The sequence below is a fragment of the Triplophysa rosa genome, unplaced genomic scaffold, assembly GCF_024868665.1.
Source record: "Triplophysa rosa unplaced genomic scaffold, Trosa_1v2 scaffold147_ERROPOS851237, whole genome shotgun sequence".
NCBI lineage: Eukaryota > Metazoa > Chordata > Actinopteri > Cypriniformes > Nemacheilidae > Triplophysa > Triplophysa rosa.
The window spans coordinates 76,351-97,609 of NW_026634151.1; the positions used below are offsets into that span (position 1 = coordinate 76,351).

The 21,259-nt window shown below is 40.7% G+C and overlaps 1 protein-coding gene across 3 annotated transcripts; it reads right to left on the minus strand.

Moving 5' to 3' along the window:
* Positions 1 to 904: 904 nt before the first annotated feature.
* On the minus strand, positions 905 to 20,016 carry pus7 (pseudouridine synthase 7). Of its 3 annotated transcripts, XM_057326941.1 has the most exons (18): positions 19,543 to 20,016; positions 19,365 to 19,410; positions 18,960 to 19,244; positions 18,587 to 18,671; positions 18,167 to 18,280; positions 15,629 to 15,773; positions 11,265 to 11,282; positions 9,727 to 9,838; positions 9,523 to 9,600; positions 9,307 to 9,435; positions 2,964 to 3,089; positions 2,817 to 2,878; positions 2,276 to 2,436; positions 2,061 to 2,187; positions 1,855 to 1,956; positions 1,469 to 1,598; positions 1,246 to 1,337; positions 905 to 1,166 (listed from the first exon to the last, which is right to left on the minus strand). In XM_057326941.1, exons 3-18 carry the CDS (start codon positions 19,232 to 19,234, stop codon positions 1,030 to 1,032), a joined length of 1,893 nt encoding a protein of 630 aa, XP_057182924.1. In that variant the 5' UTR covers positions 19,235 to 19,244; positions 19,365 to 19,410; positions 19,543 to 20,016; the 3' UTR covers positions 905 to 1,029. The 3 variants fall into 3 exon arrangements, with proteins under 3 accessions (XP_057182924.1, XP_057182923.1, XP_057182925.1); XM_057326940.1 differs by having other exon boundaries at positions 19,365 to 20,016; XM_057326942.1 differs by lacking the exon at positions 11,265 to 11,282 and having other exon boundaries at positions 19,365 to 20,015.
* Between the last annotated feature and the right edge of the window lie 1,243 nt (positions 20,017 to 21,259).

Genomic DNA, 21,259 nt, shown 5'->3' on the forward strand with positions numbered 1-21,259 from the left:
CGAAACAGCGATCTACTAGCACAGCGCTTTTAAGTGCAAAACTGTAATGTGCGATAGCAACAAGCTCAAAATACCACTTAATGACTATAGTTCACAACGCTTTAGCAGTCACTCAACAAGCAGATTAAATAAACAAAACAAGCTAAATTACAAGGAAAAACAAGATATTGATCAGACTACTTCTAACTACTATTGCTTCTCCCATGTAATTGCATAACTTACCGTTACTTCCCCCAACAAATTTGATTTCTTATACTGAACGACATAAATGCGCAATCTGATAAAAACTGTCAACCAAAACGTCATACTGATCTCAGTAAAAAAAAAACGTATGGCCAAGCGTTGTTCAACGGATTAAGATCTACAATTGATCGAATATTTATACAGCAAAAACATTGCACCACAACATAATCATGCGAATACAAAATTAAATGTGTTAATTGCAGAATTCTTTTCTAATGATAAGTAACATTAAACATCACCTGCCTCCTCAGCCATTACCGTTACACATGGTTTCGGCGCAAAATCACAGCTCCTAAAGAGCAGCACCTCGTTTTAAAACCCTTTCCACTGTTTTATTCTAAACCATTAGAATATAAATACGCATTCTCCCTTCGATACGATAACGTCTTGTCTTTAACCACCCGCTCAAAACGTTTTAAAGAGTTTAAAAGCCACTATCAGCTGACTGTGGGCGGAATCAGAAATTCTCCTTTACAGCTACAAGCAATTTAAAGGGCTGGTGGGGTGTTTCTCAAACGCAAGGACGCGTCCTATCTAGAGCAGTCCTTCGAAGGGTCGAGACGGTCTAGCAAGAGCACATGGCAACGTCATCATTACTGTATCGCCTCCGCTGTTACTTTAAAAAAGAGAAAGTCATGTGTGACCAAAGAAAAATAAAGCACCTCCTACTGTTCATTTTATTTTCAGTCGTGCATACAAAGCAACAGTTCATTTTAAGCTCATCAAAGACATGTGGAGAAGAAATAATAAATACACGTAAGTGTGGCAGAGGGACAATGTGATTGGTCAATTAAACCAGGTGGTGTTGAGCCGAGTCTGATTTTTTATGCTGGTGTCCATCTTCAGAACCTCTCTGATGGCCATGGTGGCATACGTAGAGGACGGCAGTGAAAACTCCATCTTAAGTACTCGATATTTCCCCTCTGTATACAAGAACACACAATCATGAGCCACAGATACACACTGCAGATGCATCAATTTAATGATCGAGATGCAGCAGACCTTTGAGGTAAACTGGAGCCGGTCTGTTTTCTAGTTTCTCCACATCTGTGTGAACGAGAGGCACGCGTGGATCGTCATAATGAATCAACTCCCTTCGAAGAAAGAAAGAGAGACAGACATGTGGAGAAGTAATAATAAATACAACATAGGTATGCCTAAATAAACTGAGATCAGTTGTGTCAGTACTAAAGACCGAGCACAGATGAACGAAGCTGTTATTCACCAGCGGACGTCCCTGGGCCGTATGACGACTCTTCTGTAAGCGCCGGCGAGAGAATAATCACGAACTTTGTGTCTCATGTTACTGATGTCCAGATTATCGGCGCTCAGCATCTCACTGTAGCACTGACCCACTGTCAAACACAAAACTCAAATAAATTTAAACTGTAAACAGGCCAAAGAATACCTGCTACTGAGAAACAATCCAAGATTTCCCATAATGCAACACCTCACTAACTTCTAAATGCAGTTGTAAGAATGCACAAGGAGTTTCAGTTTCTTTGTGTGACGTTGCTCAGAATGAGAAAAATTCAAAGATTTCGAAGTAAAGTCACATTTAATGGTGCTCATTCTGTTTGACGTGAAAGTGGACAGATGAACATCACTGACCGCTGTGAGTGGGGTAGATGACATCAAACCCTGGGAGTGGCATCACCACATCATGAATGGATTGCTTCTCTGCTTCATCATCTGACAACACGTGAGCACTGCCTGAAACAATGCAACACACTCCGTGTACAGCTGACATACTAACATGTGCAGCTGACACAATCATGAAAACAGCACAATACCAACACACTGTGACACACACTAACCCCCCTTGAGTATCAAATCTCCCCCCACTGCCTTCAGACCGAACTCTTCCACACGTTTGCTGACCATGGAGTTCCACACGTAACTCTGATAACTGTGGATATACATCAAGCGGTTGTTACGGGGGATCTAAAAGACAAACAGATGAAGGAAGAGAGAATGAGCGAGTAGAACAGAGAGACATTCAGTTGTGTGTGTGTAAGATTGGTCTCCTCACTAGTCCAAACGCTGTGATGATGTTGTTCGTGCCGTACATCACCAGACCCCTGAGTAACTGACCCTCTACACACCGTTTGACCGGAAGTTTCTTCAGAGCAGCTTCTGGGTCCTGAGAACGTGCCCACTCTTCTCTGCATTTCACCAGATAACTTTTCTCCGCTGGACATCCAGGAGACATTTATACACCAACTACATTAAACTCGTTATATTCAACCTCATCATTTCAACGTGTGATGGAGTGATGCCCCAGAAAAGTTTACAGTGTCATATCATCATCTTGGACAAATGACAGCGAGAATGTGTCAGAAACAACCCACGACTCAAAATGAAGATGACACTCGCTCATAAGCATATCAAGCCTTAAAAGTCTGGTTCAGTTTAGGGTTAGGAATGAATGAATAGTGTCCTGTAAATACGTGTACTGGTTTACACAAAGTTAGGGTTAGGATGCATCTCGTGTCAATCTCGCTCATCTTTAAATGCTTAAGTGATGGGTTATGTTGCAAAATGCCGCTCGTGATGAGAGCGATGTGTCTGACCTCCAGGACGAGGTTTCAGGATGAGATCCACCACCTCCTTCCAGTTGTTCTGTAATATTGCCCTGTGAATGATAGCAGACATCAAACCGTTACTCTTGTTGCATGTGACGCACATCCATGTTTTGTGGCGATCGGCTGCGTTCTCACCTGCCGATCTGATGCGTGGGGATGGCTGTGGTCCCAAAACGCTGCATGCCGTAGTAGTTGATAAAGCCCGTGTCCCTCAGTGAGGTCATGGCACGCTCCACCTGCTCCTGTGAGCCCGAGATGTTCCTATGGGGATACGGCACACTTCTGTTCATATTCATCAGAGAAGACCATACAAGCTTCACTGATATTACGATAAAGCCATTTATCTAACATGTCATATACACAATGGTCCAAAAAGCAGAAACATCCATCATGCAAGTAATCCAAAAGACTTCTGAAGACAAACGACAGAAGCAAATTCAAACACCTTATTGGTTGTGTCGGTCATTGTGGGACGTCGATGTTTCAAAGTATATACGTGTGAAGACTGTGTCATAAACCAAATGATTTGGGATGGTGTGAGGATGAGAGAATCAGTGTTGGTGAAGGGCTCTTTCTTGTCTCGGTCTCTCGACTGCATTTGGATTTTGGTCTTGATCCTCCAGGGACATCGAGCAAATGAATCGGTCAAGGCAATTTAGCACAGTCATCATGAATGTGATTGAAGGTGATGGATCGTAGGATCTGAATTTCTCAAAAGCTACCTGTGCATCAATTCAACTTTGATTTATAGAGCACTTTTACCACTTTCACTGCTGCTTTACATACATTATAATTAAAATGAAATAATAATAATAAGAGATGAATAAAACAAAGATGGTATTATTGCAAGTTATTCTCTATGCATTGTACATTAATGAAAATAAACTGACATTATCACTAATTTAGATTTTAAGAAACTGTCAATTATTATTTTAAATATATTCTTTTTGATATTATAATGTGCGTAATATTTAAGAGACTTACATTTACTACTCCAGGTAGAGCTTATGTGAAAATACAGTATTACAATGTGATACGGTTAGCAATGCGATACTAGTCATCCCAGTTAATAATATTTGTTACTGATCCAGGTTTATTTTCAATATTATAATGAGCAGCGTATTAACACGATTTTGTCAGCACTGGAAACTTAATATACCAGAGAAACTAGAAAAAATACCATATCATACATTTGACAGACGCAGTTATCCAAAACGACTTACATTGCATGATATTATACATGTGTATTTGACTATTTGCAATCCCTGGTATCGAAGCCATGACCCTGGCGTTACTTCCACAAGTTAAATGCAAGATGTTTATGTTTTAGGAGTATAAACTCCAGCGAGTCTCCCAGTGAACAAAAGTGACAAGGAACCTAAACTCCACTTTTCATGTATGCGTGTATAAAAGCGGTTATCATTTGGCGACATAAACAGGATAGATCGATAAGAAGAGATCAATCAAAGGTACACTTTAAACTTCAACAACTTTATTCTATGTTGATCGTTGCAGAGGGTTTTCACAAATATGAGCACGATTACAAATGTGACATTGCAAAACTTGCTGCAAGTATTGTTTTGTTGAAAAAGTTGACAGAGTACGCACATCTTGTGTATTCAGAGGTTTCTGCATTTGCGTGACAATTGGTGGGTGATAAAACACCAGAAATAAGTCATTTCAGATCCTTGGTGTTTGTACTTGCTCAAAGAGTATGGGCTTGTTAAGCCTGACGTCACACACCACCATACACTCACCTAAAGGATTATTAGGAACACCATACTAATACGGTGTTTGACCCCCTTTCGCCTTCAGAACTGCCTTAATTCTACGTGGCATTGATTCAACAAGGTGCTGAAAGCATTCTTTAGAAATGTTGGCCCATATTGATAGGATAGCATCTTGCAGTTGATGGAGATTTGTGGGATGCACATCCAGGGCACGAAGCTCCCGTTCCACCACATCCCAAAGATGTTCTATCGGGTTGAGATCTGGTGACTGTGGGGGCCATTCTAGTACAGTGAACTCATTGTCATGTTCAAGAAACCAATTTGAAATGATTCGAGCTTTGTGACATGGTGCATTATCCTGCTGGAAGTAGCCATTAGAGGATGGGTACATGGTGGTCATAAAGGGATGGACATGGTCAGAAACAATGCTCAGGTAGGCCGTGGCATTTAAACGATGCCCAATTGGCACTAAGGGGCCTAAAGTGTGCCAAGAAAACATCCCCCACACCATTACACCACCACCACCAGCCTGCACAGTGGTAACAAGGCATGATGGATCCATGTTCTCATTCTGTTTACGCCAAATTCTGACTCTACCATTTGAATGTCTCAACAGAAATCGAGACTCATCAGACCAGGCAACATTTTTCCAGTCTTCAACTGTCCAATTTTGGTGAGCTCGTGCAAATTGTAGCCTCTTTTTCCTATTTGTAGTGGAGATGAGTGGTACCCGGTGGGGTCTTCTGCTGTTGTAGCCCATCTGCCTCAAGGTTGTGCGTGTTGTGGCTTCACAAATGCTTTGCTGCATACCTCGGTTGTAACGAGTGGTTATTTCAGTCAAAGTTGCTCTTCTATCAGCTTGAATCAGTCGGCCCATTCTCCTCTGACCTCTAGCATCAACAAGGCATTTTCGCCCACAGGACTGCCGCATACTGGATGTTTTTCCCTTTTCACACCATTCTTTGTAAACCCTAGAAATGGTTGTGCGTGAAAATCCCAGTAACTGAGCAGATTGTGAAATACTCAGACCGGCCCGTCTGGCACCAACAACCATGCCACGCTCAAAATTGCTTAAATCACCTTTCTTTCCCATTCTGACATTCAGTTTGGAGTTCAGGAGATTGTCTTGACCAGGACCACACCCCTAAATGCATTGAAGCAACTGCCATGTGATTGGTTGATTAGATAATTGCATTAATGAGAAATTGAACAGGTGTTCCTAATAATCCTTTAGGTGAGTGTATATGGAAGGTCATATACTGTTTCCGGGCCCAAACGCTCAATAAGATACTATAGGCAAACAAATATATGCTAATATATGCTCATGGCAAGCTGTAAAACTACTGGAAAACCGCGATCCTAACCTTTATCTTAGGGGGCAGTCATGGCCTAATGGTTAGAGACTCGGACTTGTAACCCAAATGTTGCCAGTTGGAGCCTCAGTACCTACCAGCAGGGATTGTAGGTGGGGGAGTGAATGATCAGCACTCTCCTCCACCTTCAATACCACGGCTGAGGTGAGACCCTTGAGCAAGGCACCGTTCCCCCCAACTGCAATGGCTGCTCACTGCTCTGGGTGTGTTACTAACTGCTGTGTGTGTGTGTGTGCACTTGGATGGGTTAAATGCAGAGCACAAATTCCGAGTACGGAACGCAATACTTGGCCTCACATCACATCATCATCCTCATAACAAAATCCCACATGGCCAGTCAGCGATTTATTTTTCATAATTTATTCAAATACTGATGTTGGAGACTCTGTGAGCCTGGTGACTGTAATGTACACTTCGAGTTAATACATGTTTCTCTTAATATGCAATATGAGTAAACAGTGCTCATAAACAGCTGTTTAAGCTGTAGCCCTGCTTGAAATGAATAGATGCTTGGACCCGGAAACGGTATTCCTCACGTTGTAATATGCTTCTCTCTATTAGGGTTGCACGGTGTACCGGTGCTACGGTAGCATCGCGATGCTAAAGCTTAAAAATACCCGCGATCCCTCTCTATTTTTGAAACGGTAGTATCGTAGTACCGTAGTTAATGTTGCATATGCGCATTAATATTTATTTGAACACTTACATCTGCCTTTTTGCGGTGTTTATCTCCAAAATGAATGTGTGTTTTGAATGTCTCGGACGAGTTAATGATTCAAATTGGCAATTTGAACGAGTTGGTTAAATGATTCACTAACTCAGTGGAAAATTGACGCCACCTACTGGCCGTTTTAGTTCTGCATTTAAAGTAAGCCTAATATTTCCCTTTATAAAGACTGCTGTATCAATTAAATTTGTCCAACATTTGAATTAGTTCCTACGTGAAAAATGATCTAGTGTACTTTAGTATTTACTACAGTAAACTACTAAAACTCATAGATACCATGTTTTTGAGTCTTAAGTCCTATTCGCACAGGATTAGTATTATCTGGGGACCTCTGGTCATTTGTAATAATCGCAGAGATTGTCTGTGATCTTAATCCCGTGTGAAACGGCCATGTCTGTAATTTGTCAAGTAAAAATTCCCTCACAAATTACCTACCATATTTTGACGAACACCGAGGTCCTGTGATAATATTAGTCGAGTGCGAATCGGCATCTCTGCGATTTGAAATTTTGAACAAGATTTGGCGGGATCGTATCTCATTTTTTCAAGGTTTCTGTGCGCCTTTTCAGTCATTTTACGCAAAGAATGGAAGCTGCGTTGGAGTGTTTTCACAGTATTTTGGGTGCTGGGTTATGTCGCTACATACCAGACAACAATAATATTGGCAGAGAGAAAATATTCACTGTAAAAAAACATGACAGGATCAGAAGAGCGAAACAAAAAAGAAGGAATATATGGAGATGGATGACATGCATGGCAGCATGCGGTAAGAAACATTCTTCGGTTTACATACAACTACACCTACAACGACAAGACTTTCACATAGGGCTGTTAACGGTAACACGTTAACGCATGCGAATAATTATTTCAAATTAACGCGTGAAAAATATTTAACGCAATTAATGCAGCATCCGTTTGTTTTGACATCCTTTGTCTAGCGTTACATTATGTAATCACGCTCTTATTCGTGTACAGGCTTTTAAACCACTTAAGCGCGATTTGAAACAGTTGCTTTGACATGTTCAATGAAGATAGATAGCTTCTAAACTGTGGGACGCAGCAAAACGCAACGCGAGGTCCAGTCTGGTGTGTACAGTAACGGGCTAAAGGCTGCCTCGGTGAATCTCTTGTCAGACAGCGCATCCGTGTTAAGCTCTCTTTCGTGAGTTTATGTTTAGAAAGAGGGAAGCGCCTTCACGTCATTTCCGGGAGATAAGTCAGTAAATTCTAGTAGAATCACAGAGTTCACTTATCCAGTGCGAATGCGCAACATGATCACAGACAATCTCTGCAATTATTACAAATGACCAGAGGTCCCCAGATAATTCTAATCCCGTGCGAATAGGGCTTTATAGTAAATATTTAAGTATACTATTTATAGTATTTACAAATTACTAAATGTAAATGTATTTGCTACAATTTATCCAATTACTACAGTTAATACAACAACATATTCTAGTGCAAAGTATAATACAGTTTACTATAGTAAATACAAAATGTTTAATCTAAATCTGTGTTTTTTGTATAGATTTGAATTATATGGCACAGCATCGTGATACTACTTGGTATCGAGATACTTCAGCTGGTATAGTATCATAAGACATGTTTATGGTACCGTGACAACCCTACTCTCTATATATCAAGAAAAAGTGACATTACATATATTTATGAGGGAGGGATCCACCAACCATAATTTTCTTTTATCAGATTATTATTAATCATATGAAGCAAAGACATGAGATAGATACATTATTACATGAGATGAAGCAATAAAACAGTGATGGTAACATTATCGTCTCAAAGTCCAATAAACAATGTCCAAAACGTTCTTTTGTGTCCTCATAACGCTGTACTTATTGTGAATGAAGAGGAAAATGAAGATAGTGATCATATCCTGTCCAATTATTCTCAATGTCGTGTTCAAACATCAGTTTCTACCAAGTGCTCCAAACAGTTCAATGGTTCATGATAGAAGGTGCCGTATTAACCTCAGCATTGCCCCTTTAATCCATATCCTTGCCTTATGGTATATTAACAGTAGGGAACAACTGCCTACACCAAAGAGTCCTTCTAAAGTAAATACATAAACTGACTGTTAACATGCTAACAAACACGCCCCCCCAGATCAACATCAGAAATACAATTCATACATCAAGTCAACTGTATGAAATACAAAACCACACCAAGCATAGAAAGACACTTACATAGATTGAGCTTGAAACAAGAAAAGGTTTCTCAATCCGGACTCTATATGTTTGTAGGTAGCATGTGAACAGACCATGTGAACAGCCATCACTTCCTCTACTCCTTTACTCGCTTATAAACTAGAGAAGATAGCACTGTAGAGCCCCCAGAGGATGGTAGTGGAACTACAGCCTACTAAAATCCACAGTAACCAGGGCTGTGAACTGTTACAACGTCACCACTTCACGAGCGGATCGGTTTGACTACAACACTCTTTCGGATGAACTATGGCTTTAAAGTGAGCAAGTACAATGTGGTTATGCTGGCTGGACCAATGAACAGCTTGTTTTGCCCATACAGTATCTTACTAATTCAGCTGATCCAAACTAGTTTTGACAAAGCTTCATGTTACAACACTACATACTGTATGAAGCGAAGTGTCAGCAGACTTACGACAGACACACCTGAGAATGACAGTGAAGTGATTTCCCTGCAGTTCTCCCAGTTTTAATGGACGATTCTTGTAGCAGAAATTTCCCAGCTTCAGATTCATGAGGCACTTGTTCAGATGAGCTAATCGTTCAGCGCTGATCCTGTCGAGATCACAGTCCAAAAAAACTTTTTCACCAATATCATCTTGACTTGAGGAGAGAGAGAAGCACAGAGCCAGATTTACTCACTTCAGAACTGCGATCTCCTGCACCGTGACGGCCCGCTTGTCTTTAGTGCCCATGTATGAGAACATGTTGGGTCGGACCCTACGAAGAACAACAGGATGAAAACAGACAGATCTTGAATCAGATTACACACGTTAGCATTCAACACTCGGACCACTGACTTCCTCTGCTTTCATCAGCACACATTTACTCGCGTAACAGACAGACCTGAGGAACTTGGACAGGACGTTGATGGCATCCATGGTGTCCTTGTTCTCTTTATAGAGCACAAAATGGCAGAAACTTCCACGAGTCTTTGGCCAGGAATGTTTTCGAGGGGCTACGACAGGACAAACGAAAGACAAACATTAATGTCAAGAGTCATTTAATGAGCAGAGATTCAATGTCTTAAGATTGAACATTCCTGCATAATGCGTTCCATTGCAAATGTGAGCGCTGAAAAAAAACAACAACACAGAACCAGTTTTAAAGCTTTTTAAAACGTTTTATTTGATGGATCAATCGCTCGCTCACTAAACTGGTGACATCACGACTCAATATACAAGAGCTCATACTTTCAACTGTCGTCTCGTCTGAACAAGAGAATGAACTTTCCTGTAGCCAAGGTCGTGGGTTCGATCCCAGGGGATTGCACATACTTAGAAACAAATGTATAGGATAATGCAATGTAAGTCGCTTTAGATAAAAGCATCTGCCAAATGCATAAATGTAAATGAATTGAAAACCGTCATTTTATCTGCAGCTGCATTCTGTTATTTACACTACAGACACGTGTTCAATGAACGAACGGCAAATGTGTCAAAATGGCAAAATATTGAAGCATCTACACTACAGGTCAACAATTTTAGAACACTGGAGTGAAATGTTTCTTGTTGTCTTAAACAGCTTTTCATCTGTAGGGATATGCTTCAATTACTTTCATAGAGAAAAACAGAATAGTGCAAACAGAAATGTTTATCATTCCAAAGCTAAAGATTTATTTCTTAAAAATGTGGATGACATGAAGAAAGAGCAGCTAATAAGATAGATGTCGAGTCTTTGGATAGTGTTTTAAATCATCTCGCAGCAAGGCGGCTTGAGAAAATCACTGCAAGAGAACATTTCTGTAAATTCACTAACGATGATCGAATAGAACAAGTTTTGAGCATTAGTGTAGACCAGTGGTCACCAACCCTGCTCCTGGAGATCGGCCGTCCTGCAGACTGCAGCTCCAACCCTGCTTCAGCACACCTGTCTGTAATTATGAAGCAAACCCGAACCCCTTGATTAGATAGTTCAGGTGTGTTTGATTGGGGTTAAAGCTGAAATCTTCAGGACGGTTGATCTCCAGGAGCAGGGTTGGTGACCACTGGTGTAGACGTTATAAATGAAACATGTCTTGTTGGTGCCGATAGCCTCATGGTTAGTGCACCAACATACAGTGCTAGTGCACTCATGGCAGCCCGAGTTCAAATCCCGTATCGCACATCCTCTACACAGTGCTTTCCTGTCAGCCCCTCACTGTCCTATCCTAATAAAGCCATAAATATAACTTTAGAGAGAAAAATTAAACATATCTTTTCTATCTACGCTTTACTCTGGCTAATCAAAATCCTCTCAACTCTTCTAAATGACGACGTTCCTTCACTTCCTTCCATCCTTCCCGTAATGTACCAGTGGCAGGAAAGGAAGAACATCAAAAATCTAAAGCCAACCGATGAAAAGATTTTCTGTCTGTTTGTGCCGTGGCAACAGAAACATCTTACCTGCTGAGCTTCTGACCTCTGTCCACAGAAAGAGAGGAGCGTTAGAAGAACAAAAGAACGTTACTCAAGACATGAGCCAGAGAGAAAACACAGCTGAAGGCTTCACATGCTCAGATGAACGTCATGCTCAAGACAACTTCATTTTGTGAAGTTTACAAAATTACATTTTGTGACATTGAATCAGTACCGTCTGTTTTCGGAAGCTGAAGAAGAACAGATGGGATCTCGGCTTGTGTTTATCTTGTACGCTCATGCACACTAACGCTTCTGCAGACAACCAGAGGTCATTCTGAAGAGCAATCCATCAATGAATGAGCTCCGAGTGCCACTGACTGACAGAGAGCATGTTTAACAGACACCTGCAGCGCACCGCCTCTCTCCATCCATTCAATCAATACACCGATCACAACAGATTTTCATGATGACAGTGCACTTCAGAAAGACATTGCATCTCCGGACAGATGCTGTTATTCAGCTGCTTTTGGTCACCTATTTGTTCACACAAACACAAAGAACGCAGGGCTCTCATTTAAAGTTTTTTGGTAAAAAAAGACAGATCAGTGTTCTAAACGACTTACCCCGATTCACAACGGTAAGCTTATAATAATGATTGGTTGGACTTCCTGTTTGTGTCATTACGTCACGTCTGCATGGATTAAAGTGAAAAAAATTCTTCTGACTGATTTTTTTTCAGGCCAAGTCATATTCCTTTAACCGACACTATCTAAATAGTCGAAACAAATAGTGTTTTAAAGGGAGATGTTTTGAACCACTTTACGTAGTATTGCCAGTTCGCATATTTTAAAAGCTATTTTTAATGTATGAAAAAATGATACTTACCTAGACAAATAATCAACCATCTATAACTTTTCAGTGCATTTTTTAATTTATCTTATAAGACCAAACAATGTTTTCTGAAACTCTTAATAATTAACAGAAAAAAAGAACAAAATAAAAGCACCACTTAAGACCAAAAATTTTGTTTGTATTTGTCTCCAGAGTGCTTTTCACTTTTTCTGCCTTTTGGCTGTGAAACCATATTCCTGAAGCTTGGCTACACCTGACACCCGTTTCAGTGTTTGACTAGCTACAGTGACTAGTTACAGTGTTTGACTAGCTCTTCCAAGGCGACCGTTAAGAAGGTAGCCTATCACTTTAACATTTCCATGGCGACGCGGCACTGCGTATCATGTGACACACCGCAGAGCCACAGCAGCTGTGACTGATGCATTGTTTTACATCATTTTTCTTTTTTTCTCAAAAAAAATCACAAACTGTTAACTATGTCATGAAATATCTGACATTCCGATTGTCAAATATGTGCATGTGAATGTGTTTTGTTGTTTAAACACTTTTATAATGATCGTGCTAGTTGAGCTATAAGCGGGCGCCGCCATGTTTGTTTCTGCCGCGGTCTGATAGCTGTCGGATTTACATCACGTGAATTCATCCACCTCTCTTAAAAACACAAACGTAAGTGTCTGGTGAACTGGTAGAAGAATTGAGTGATCTTAACAATTGCTTACATTGCAGATACTGTGTCTGATGTGAATAAAACACATCCGTCAAATGACATTGAGGAGTTTGTTATTGCCGCTTCCATAGACATCAGTGTGTATTATACAATCTCTAAATGTATTTTGTGCTTGTAGGCACGTGTATATGTCTGAAGGCTAAATTAAACATTATGTGGTTGAAAGCACTGCGTAGTTGTGATATGTGACAGGATTGAGTCTGGCTCAGTGTAGAGGTCTGCACGGGCTTTAAACGAAAGCCCGAACCCGACCCGACCATTACAGTTATATTTTAAACCCGAACCCGACCCAAACCCGAAGTGCGTTTAACAACAAGCTTTGTTGAAATGTGCTGCATTTTATGATTGCTTGCGATGATAATTAAACAAACAGCTACATGTAGGCAAACACAGTTTCACCAAGGCAAGGCAGCCCCCACAGTAGTGAACACACAAGAAAAAATAAGAAATAGCACAGACTTACCAATAACTAAACTTTGCTGTGGGTAAACAGGTGTAAAAGTCAAAAATCACTTTTGAACCCTCTGGAACTGTTGGTTTAAGCGCCGTCCTCCTCTGATTAAAAGTTAGTCCAGCTGCACTGAAGTTCCTCTCGCTGCGGCTGCTAACGTTACTTACAGGGATGCTGAGGACAGTACGGGCCGGTCTTGACAGTAATGACAAGATCATAATTCTTCCAGAGTGAAGCTTTCCCGGCATCATTTAGAACTATACGTTTTCCATAGCTAATATTTTGATTTATCGCACTCATCTTACCATCACCTGCTGTGTCGTGACAACGAGGACAAGAGCGGGTGCATGTGCGCAGAACAGTTTATGCAAAGTGTGTGTTTTCTCTCGTGTTTTTTTGTGGTCGCAACGCAGCAAACTCTCAAGCACACGCCACGGCACGCAAACTTGTTTGTATATAGCCTTTTTTTTTTTTTAGTTACAAACCCGAACCCGACCCGAGGCTATTCATTAAACATTAACCCGAACCCGACCCGAAGCCCGCGAGTTTTTTGGGCCCCATCGGGCTCGGGTCGGGTTGCAGACCTCTAGCCCAGTGTCAGCCAAAGCGCAGAATGTTCTTATCACATCAGTGTGATCGTACGCGTCAAAGGGTTAACAGCATTATGAAAAGTGAATTTAAGACATTAAAGGACAGGCTAGAACCCTGCAATTGACGGAAATCCATCGTAGACTCGCTGCAATTAATGGAAATCCGTCATAGCGACGGAGAACTTTAATAAACAGAAAGGAGAGAAAGCAGCCAGTTTATCACGTGTGTGTGGATGCTGTGGTGCTGTGAGAGGCAGAGAGTTGTTTGCAAAGCAGGAGAAATATTACTTGTTCAGATATATGACTTGTAGGACGTGAGGTAGGCTGTATTTGTTTTGAGTGTTTGTCTACACCAGGTGCGACGAGATACCCGACGAGCTACATTTGATTCTATATTAGTAGTAACGTTTTGCGTTGCATCTGGTAAACACAGTCATGTGTTACTGTCACATTGATGTACAGATCATCCTCACACACCAGCAGTGCCAAAGCACAACCCACGTAAAGAAAGTAACTCCACATATCATTGCAATTTTATGTTTCAAACTGAAATGGCGAAAAAGAGGCCAAACCTGCGAACTGTAACTTTAAAGAAACCGGCCTACTTCAAACTTAAACACGTAAAAGAGAATGCATACCTAAAAGATGCAACTTTATCCAAGCGCTTTTACCATGCACCCATGTTGATGTACAGCATGCTTTTAACATGCTTTTACAAGCACACATGCTGCGTCCCAATTCACTTACTTATACTGTGCCCTTAAAGTATGTTCTGTTTTTGTTATGGGAAAGAATAAACATTTTACCGCATAGCAAAACTGTATGAACGCACTGGGAGATACTAACGCCAAACAGAAGTGGCCGTTGTTGTTGCCTTAGTACGTTACTCACATACTGATCCGAATCAAAGCATCCTCCTCGGGGGTGATTTTGAGACGATCTTTTTCTCCAACGACTCTCTGCTGGAAAGTATCTCCATAGATATCTGTGAGTATCTCTGCTAAAAGCCTCAGTACCGCAAACGTGTCTCTGCTGGAAGGTCTTTATAATATTAACGCAGTTCCGAGCTCCTGCCTGACTTTTATCCTTCTTTTTAAACTTAAAATCCACAAACCTTTTATTTTATGTAATACATAAGACATCGTTCTTTCTACAGTCTTTCTAATGCACGCGAAATCTCTTCCCTGCGTCAACATGAGAACGACATCTTTTTGTACTGTGGTGGCCACCGTCGTGTTTGAACTGAGCGATTCGTGGCAAATCTATAATACAACGCTAGTGGCCGCTGTTAATTAAGAACTGCGCCTTTAAAGTGCCCAACTTTACAGCAGAAAAAAACATGTTTACAGCCTGGTACAAAAAAGATTTTGGTCTATATAGCTAATTTTGCCCTTCATAACAACTGTGAGGGGGGTGAATGTTTTTATAACTCATCCGTTTAGATTATATTAAGCCTTAAAATTCTGCATAATTAAGGGCGTGCCCACTTGAGTGACAGGTGGTTTCCCCAACCAGGCACCTCCGCTCCAACCATGTCTGCCTTTTTTCCCCATTTTCAATTAACCGGGAGTGACGCGCGGCCAAAATGGCGACCGCAGCCCCAGCACACTTTCGGCTTCAGAATTGCCCTTCACAACATCACGGACACTACGTCCATGTTTTAGAGTGACATACTAATTCTATTTTGGAATACTATTTAGAACGGATAGTATGTGGATTACGACGCAGCTACAGACACTAAAAATACTCATAATAATGGATCATGGATTAATGGATCAGTGGACAGTACCTGACAGAGCTTTCTTTCCAGCTGCGTGATACGCCACGATGAATCTCTTTCCTTCTCTCTCTTCAGTTTTGGTCTCCAGGCCTGGAAACAGAGTCTTCACCTCTTTGTGCAAGAGAGTGCGCTTCTCCTTCGAGTCTTCCAGCACCTGAAACATTCAATCATCTTAATCATCCTCTTTCAAGTTACCACGGAAATCAAAGTTTCACACAAAATAAATGAATCGGCCTGCATTAACCGTTGGTGTGTAAACACACTATGGCTAAACTCAACGGCAGAAAATGCAGCGCAATGTTACAAGCAGCCAGAGGTGGGTAGAGTAGCCAAAATCTTTACTCAAGTAAAAGTACAAGTAACTAGAGAAATTGTTACTCAAGTAAAAGTAAAAGTCACTGTTTTAAAAATTACTTGAGTAAAAGTAAAAAAGTATGCAATGAAAAAACTACTCAAGTAGTTAGTTACTTAGTTACTTTGTATCTGATTATATAGGCCTACTACATAAAATTAATATTAACGCCAATATTTTAATATTACATTTTAATCAATATTTTTAATTATCATAAGCAGATATCTTTGCAATATACTAGAGAGACAGACTAAAGAATAGACAAACAGAGAAGAGACAAGCATTTCTGTAAATTTCATCTAGTCCTGATGTCAATGTAGTTTACACAACTTATTTAGAATAATAGACCATGTTAAACTAAAGCATGAACTAAACTCCGAGCATTTCCTAAGATGATCTAGAACATCTGCAGTGCTCTCTTAAATGAAATACACATTTTTGAACAAAGCTCATGTTTTCTCGTGTTGTGTCACGTGTGTGTTGTGAAACGCTCTTACTTGTAAACAAACAGTAAACAGTGAACCACACGCCCATTAGTTTAGATCAACCGGAACCAAAAACACAACTGATGTACTTGTTGCATCAAAGAGTACAGAACAGTACTCTACTCTCAGCCAGTCTTGTCTCATTGTTCCAAGGTTACCACAGCGAGCAGGATGCAGTTCATGGCCTGACCTGATGGTAGAGCGGAGAATGGGAAGTGGGGACCTGACAAGAGCTGAGATGATAGAGCTGGATAAAGAAGGACGCGGTCTCTTGACATGTCTTCACCACAAAACTTCAAATGCTATTAGATTATTAATGATAATCTTAAACTATAATTTATTTTATTATTAAGTTTATTTATTTTATTTAGCCTTGTTGTGCAAGTTCTCTGGAGCTTGTGCAGAGGCAGCAGCTTTTGCCAGAGGGGAACTGGAATCCCCTGGTTGGGCCTGGGTTCTCCTGAGGTTTTTTTTCTCGATTAGAGTTTTGGGTTCCTCGCCACCGTTTGCATACTGTTTTGGTCTGCCTGACCGGGGGGGCTGCTTTAGAATCTTAAAGTTTTACTTAATTAATATTGCATATAGGAATTTATTTTCTGCTATATTTGACCTGTGCTTCTCTCTCCTTTATCCTAAATGTGTGCTCTCACTGAGCGTGTGTGTGTGTGCGTACTTGTCTGTGTACGTACGTGTGTGTGTGTGTGTGTCTCTGTGTGTTGGTGTGTGTGCGTGTTGTGTGTGTGGAGTGTTTTGTGTGTGGGTGTGTCTGTCTTCTGTGTTTTCAACCTTTTCTTGTTTTTGCAGGTACAACTTTGATTGTTTTGCTTGTAGTCAATGTAGTACAGCTGCTTTGTAACAATGAAAATTGTAAAAGCGCTATATAAATAAAGTTGAGTTGAGTTGAGAGTTGAGTAAACAAACAGTAAACAGTGAACCACACGCCCATCAACACGTTTTCTTCCTTCTGTTCTTCAAATGTATATTTCTGCAAGCCCACGTCTCTGTGTCTGACAGGTAACGCGCATGTTGCTGTGTCTGACGAACAGGTCGCGCGGGTGCGCGCATATGGCGGGCATTTATCATTGCTGGCAAACAATATGACACATTTGCAGTTTTGATTGTATAGATATAGATTCATATCCACTTCATCCAACGCTCTTTGTGTTCTGCGTCTTCTTAAGTTTTGCGCTACGAGGAGTGAGTAATCCTGCTTCAGATGATTCAGATCGTGCTGCGAACTGAACAAATCATTTGAACTGATTCATTAGCCTATTCAAGTGGTTTTGCCCATTGTTCAATTAATGCTTTCAAAAGAATCGACTCAAAAGAATCGATCACTCGGGAATGCCCGTAAAAAGAGACGACAACCTTGAAATAAACAATGCGTTTTAAAAAGCATATTTTAAAATGAAGGAACGTCACGCAATGTAAGTTATGTAACGAAGTAAAAGTACAGATTTTCTATTACAAATTTACTCAAGTAAGAGTAAAATTACACACTTTTAATTTTACTTAAAAAGTACATATTTTCCAAAATGTTACTCAAGTAAATGTAACGAAGTAAATGTAGCGCGTTACTACCCACCTCTGCGAGCAGCATGAAGGCAACAAGTCAATGAAATGAAAAATGCCTTCAGAAGAAGATGATGTGTATCCGTAGTAACATTACACATCATGTTTCAAGATGCTGTTGGATGAAACTTTACTTGCCTCGATGGCCACATTTCCCTCTTTGTTTTTGAAGAGTTGTAGCTCGGTCAGCTGTAGTTTCTGCTCTTCTGTCAGGACGGGACAGTCAGTGTTATCACAGTCGGTGGATGTTTCCTGCGTCACACACACATTCACATTTGATTTACTAAAACTGGACTTCAAGATATTTGCTTTTATCATTTTAAATCGGTTATAAACATTCTGTCGTTTGTATTTTGTTCAAATATAACAGTTGCATAGTGTTAAAGAACTGAAATAGTAAGTTCTTCTGGACCAGTGTCGTTTACGTCATCCGATGTGCTCTATAAATAACACTTTTAACAAAAACAAGTGCTGTTGTGAACTTCTTACAACAGAAATGAGCCACATGAGTTACACTTTTAGGTATAAATACAGCTACAAACACCAATCAGATTTCACCTCAACATCAGCAGGAACTGACAGGTCATCCAAAGCAACAATCTTCCCGTCTTTATTAATCTCATGGACCACAAAGTCTGAGTACCTAAATCAAAGAAAGACGCATTTTATTAAAGGGTCCCTCACTCAAAAGAATGAACATTCTGTCATGAACTACTCATCCTTTCAAGAGGTCCAAGAGGAGCAATTCTGACTCCCCATAGACAGCAACGCATCTACAATCAAACCATCTCAATTTGTTCCAAAAATGAAGGAGGTCTTATGGTTTTGGAACGACTTAAGGGTGAGTAGTTCATGCCAGAATTGTCATTTTTTGGTTGTACCCTTTGACAAATGATCAAGGATTCAATAGCACACATGAACAAGCACGCACCTTTCCTTTAAGATGCCAGAGAATCCTTCATGATCGCTGATAAACTTGTGAATGCCAACATCTGACTCACTGAGGCCATGCTTCATCATATCAGCAAAATGATCTCCCTTCTCCTCTTCATCACCCCCCTGCTCCTCCTCATCTCTTGCTTCGCTCTCCTCTTCCTCGTGCTCATCCTCAACTCTGAACCTCTTGGCTGCGGGTTCTGGATCCTCGCGTGCACCGCAACGTTTCTCGCCGCTCAGAACCGGAGGTGAACCCGCTGTCTCCTCCATTAGCACAGAACTGTAAAGAGATGAAGTTTTAATTGGCATTCACAAATCCTAACTACTGTTCAAAGCTGTTGCTTGTTTCTACTTTAAACACGTTGAATCTAAAGTTGTGAATGAGAGTTTTTGTACTTACGCGTTTAATGACACCGTGTTACAGCCGGATATTCGAATATTTCTCTCTGGCCAGTAAAAGTACAAACACAGCGTTTAACACAAACTGAAAACTGAATAGAACATTAACACAAATTAACTGAACTCAGCGAATCTAAAGCAACACAAGCCCGATAGGATGAACCACAACAGGAACTTACCGCGCGCACAAGGCACGTGCCAGTTCAAACATTCACGCACGTTTACCACATAACTGACCCCGGAAACGAATACGGATTAAGCCACGCCCACCGACGCATGTCACTGGTTTATGTGATTGTCAGTCACGTCAGTCGACTCGTTAACAGCTCGAAAAACGCTAACTTTTAATGTGTTTGACGTTGTTGTTTTGTCGTTGTCTTTACAACCTCAGATGTATCCGTCTAATGAATTTCTCGCTAATACGATAAAGGCTATTGTGGTGTTTTTAAACAAAGAATTTAACGTGTTCTAGTACGGGCCAATACTCTTACATTTAACCGTGAACCGTAGTAACGTTACCCTAATCACAATGAAATTTCATAGGATGTATGTCTCGTCATCATGATCTATATTTATCAATGCACTTTGTCATTATATGCGATGTTGTAGAAACGAATGCAAGTTAATAAGCCTGAGTAAACTAATTGACACCATTTTACTTTGCAACTTACTTAATATTCACGAGTTGTCATTCAATAACATTCGCTTTTGTCTGCGTTCTCTGATAGGCCTATTTCATCCATTCTTTGTTAATATTCATGAGCCATAGGGAGCGGAGATCTTCTGTGCGCGATCACGCGGGAGGCGAGCCTGAACGCGCGTCGGACTCGGCACTCGGCGGCGGAAGCGCGCAGGAGAGAGGAGAGAGACCGCGATGGAGCAGGAACCCTGATAGCACACGTACATCTGGCAGGCATCTATTTGATGTGAATTTATTGTGAAATGTGGCCACCCTATCACATCTACTGTGTAGTGAAAGCATCACTCGTATTCCTTTGAAAGTTAGGGTTAGATCTCAGATAACAGCCATGCTGGGTAAGATGTTGAAATAAAACAACACAAACTCATATGAGGACAGAACATGAGAAATGAGGATATTCCAAAATCTGAAGAATGCTCTCATGTGAAATGTTTTACAGACCTTTCTCAGTCAGTGAGGTTCATTTCTCTGCTAATGCTTGGTGTCGGTTGTGAAGTATTTCCATGATCGTGTGTTACAGACAATGACTTTCGCAGATATCCTGAAATAATCACACAGTCTGCTATAGAAATGAAAATCTCTCTCTGTCTCTCTTGCTGTGTCCTGTAATGATGCTGATGCTGAGCACATACTGTAGTTGTGTTCTGAGTCTGAGACTTCAGCACAAATCAGATTATCTTGTATTGCAGCTGTGCGTGTGTTTTATGTGTGTACACTGAGTGGATGTAATACAGTATTACTCCACCAGAATGAGCTGCACTCATAATGATGATGATGAAAATAGAAGGTATTGCAGTAAAAACACCTGGGGCCTCATTTATAACCGTTGCGTATGCACAAAACATGCCTTGAAAGAGGCGTACCCCACTTCCCACGCAAAAAATGGGATTTATAAAAACAAACTTGACGGAAAAATTTGCGCTCCTGGTCCTGCACGCAAATTCCGACCCATACGCACATTCTGGAGACAAGGGGCGACACAAATGGTGAGTTAGTGAACTTAGATTGCAGAAAGTAAGTGTGATAAAAACAATTATAAGCATTAATGCCTCACACACTTTTAATTTCACCTCATATCCGTTAAAGATCCACATTATCACGAAGATTAAATCTGCAGTTATTTGCGCTTGAGTGATAATTGTTTCATGCACCTTCTTGTAAAATCCAACTCAAATCTTAAATAAAAATTCAATGTA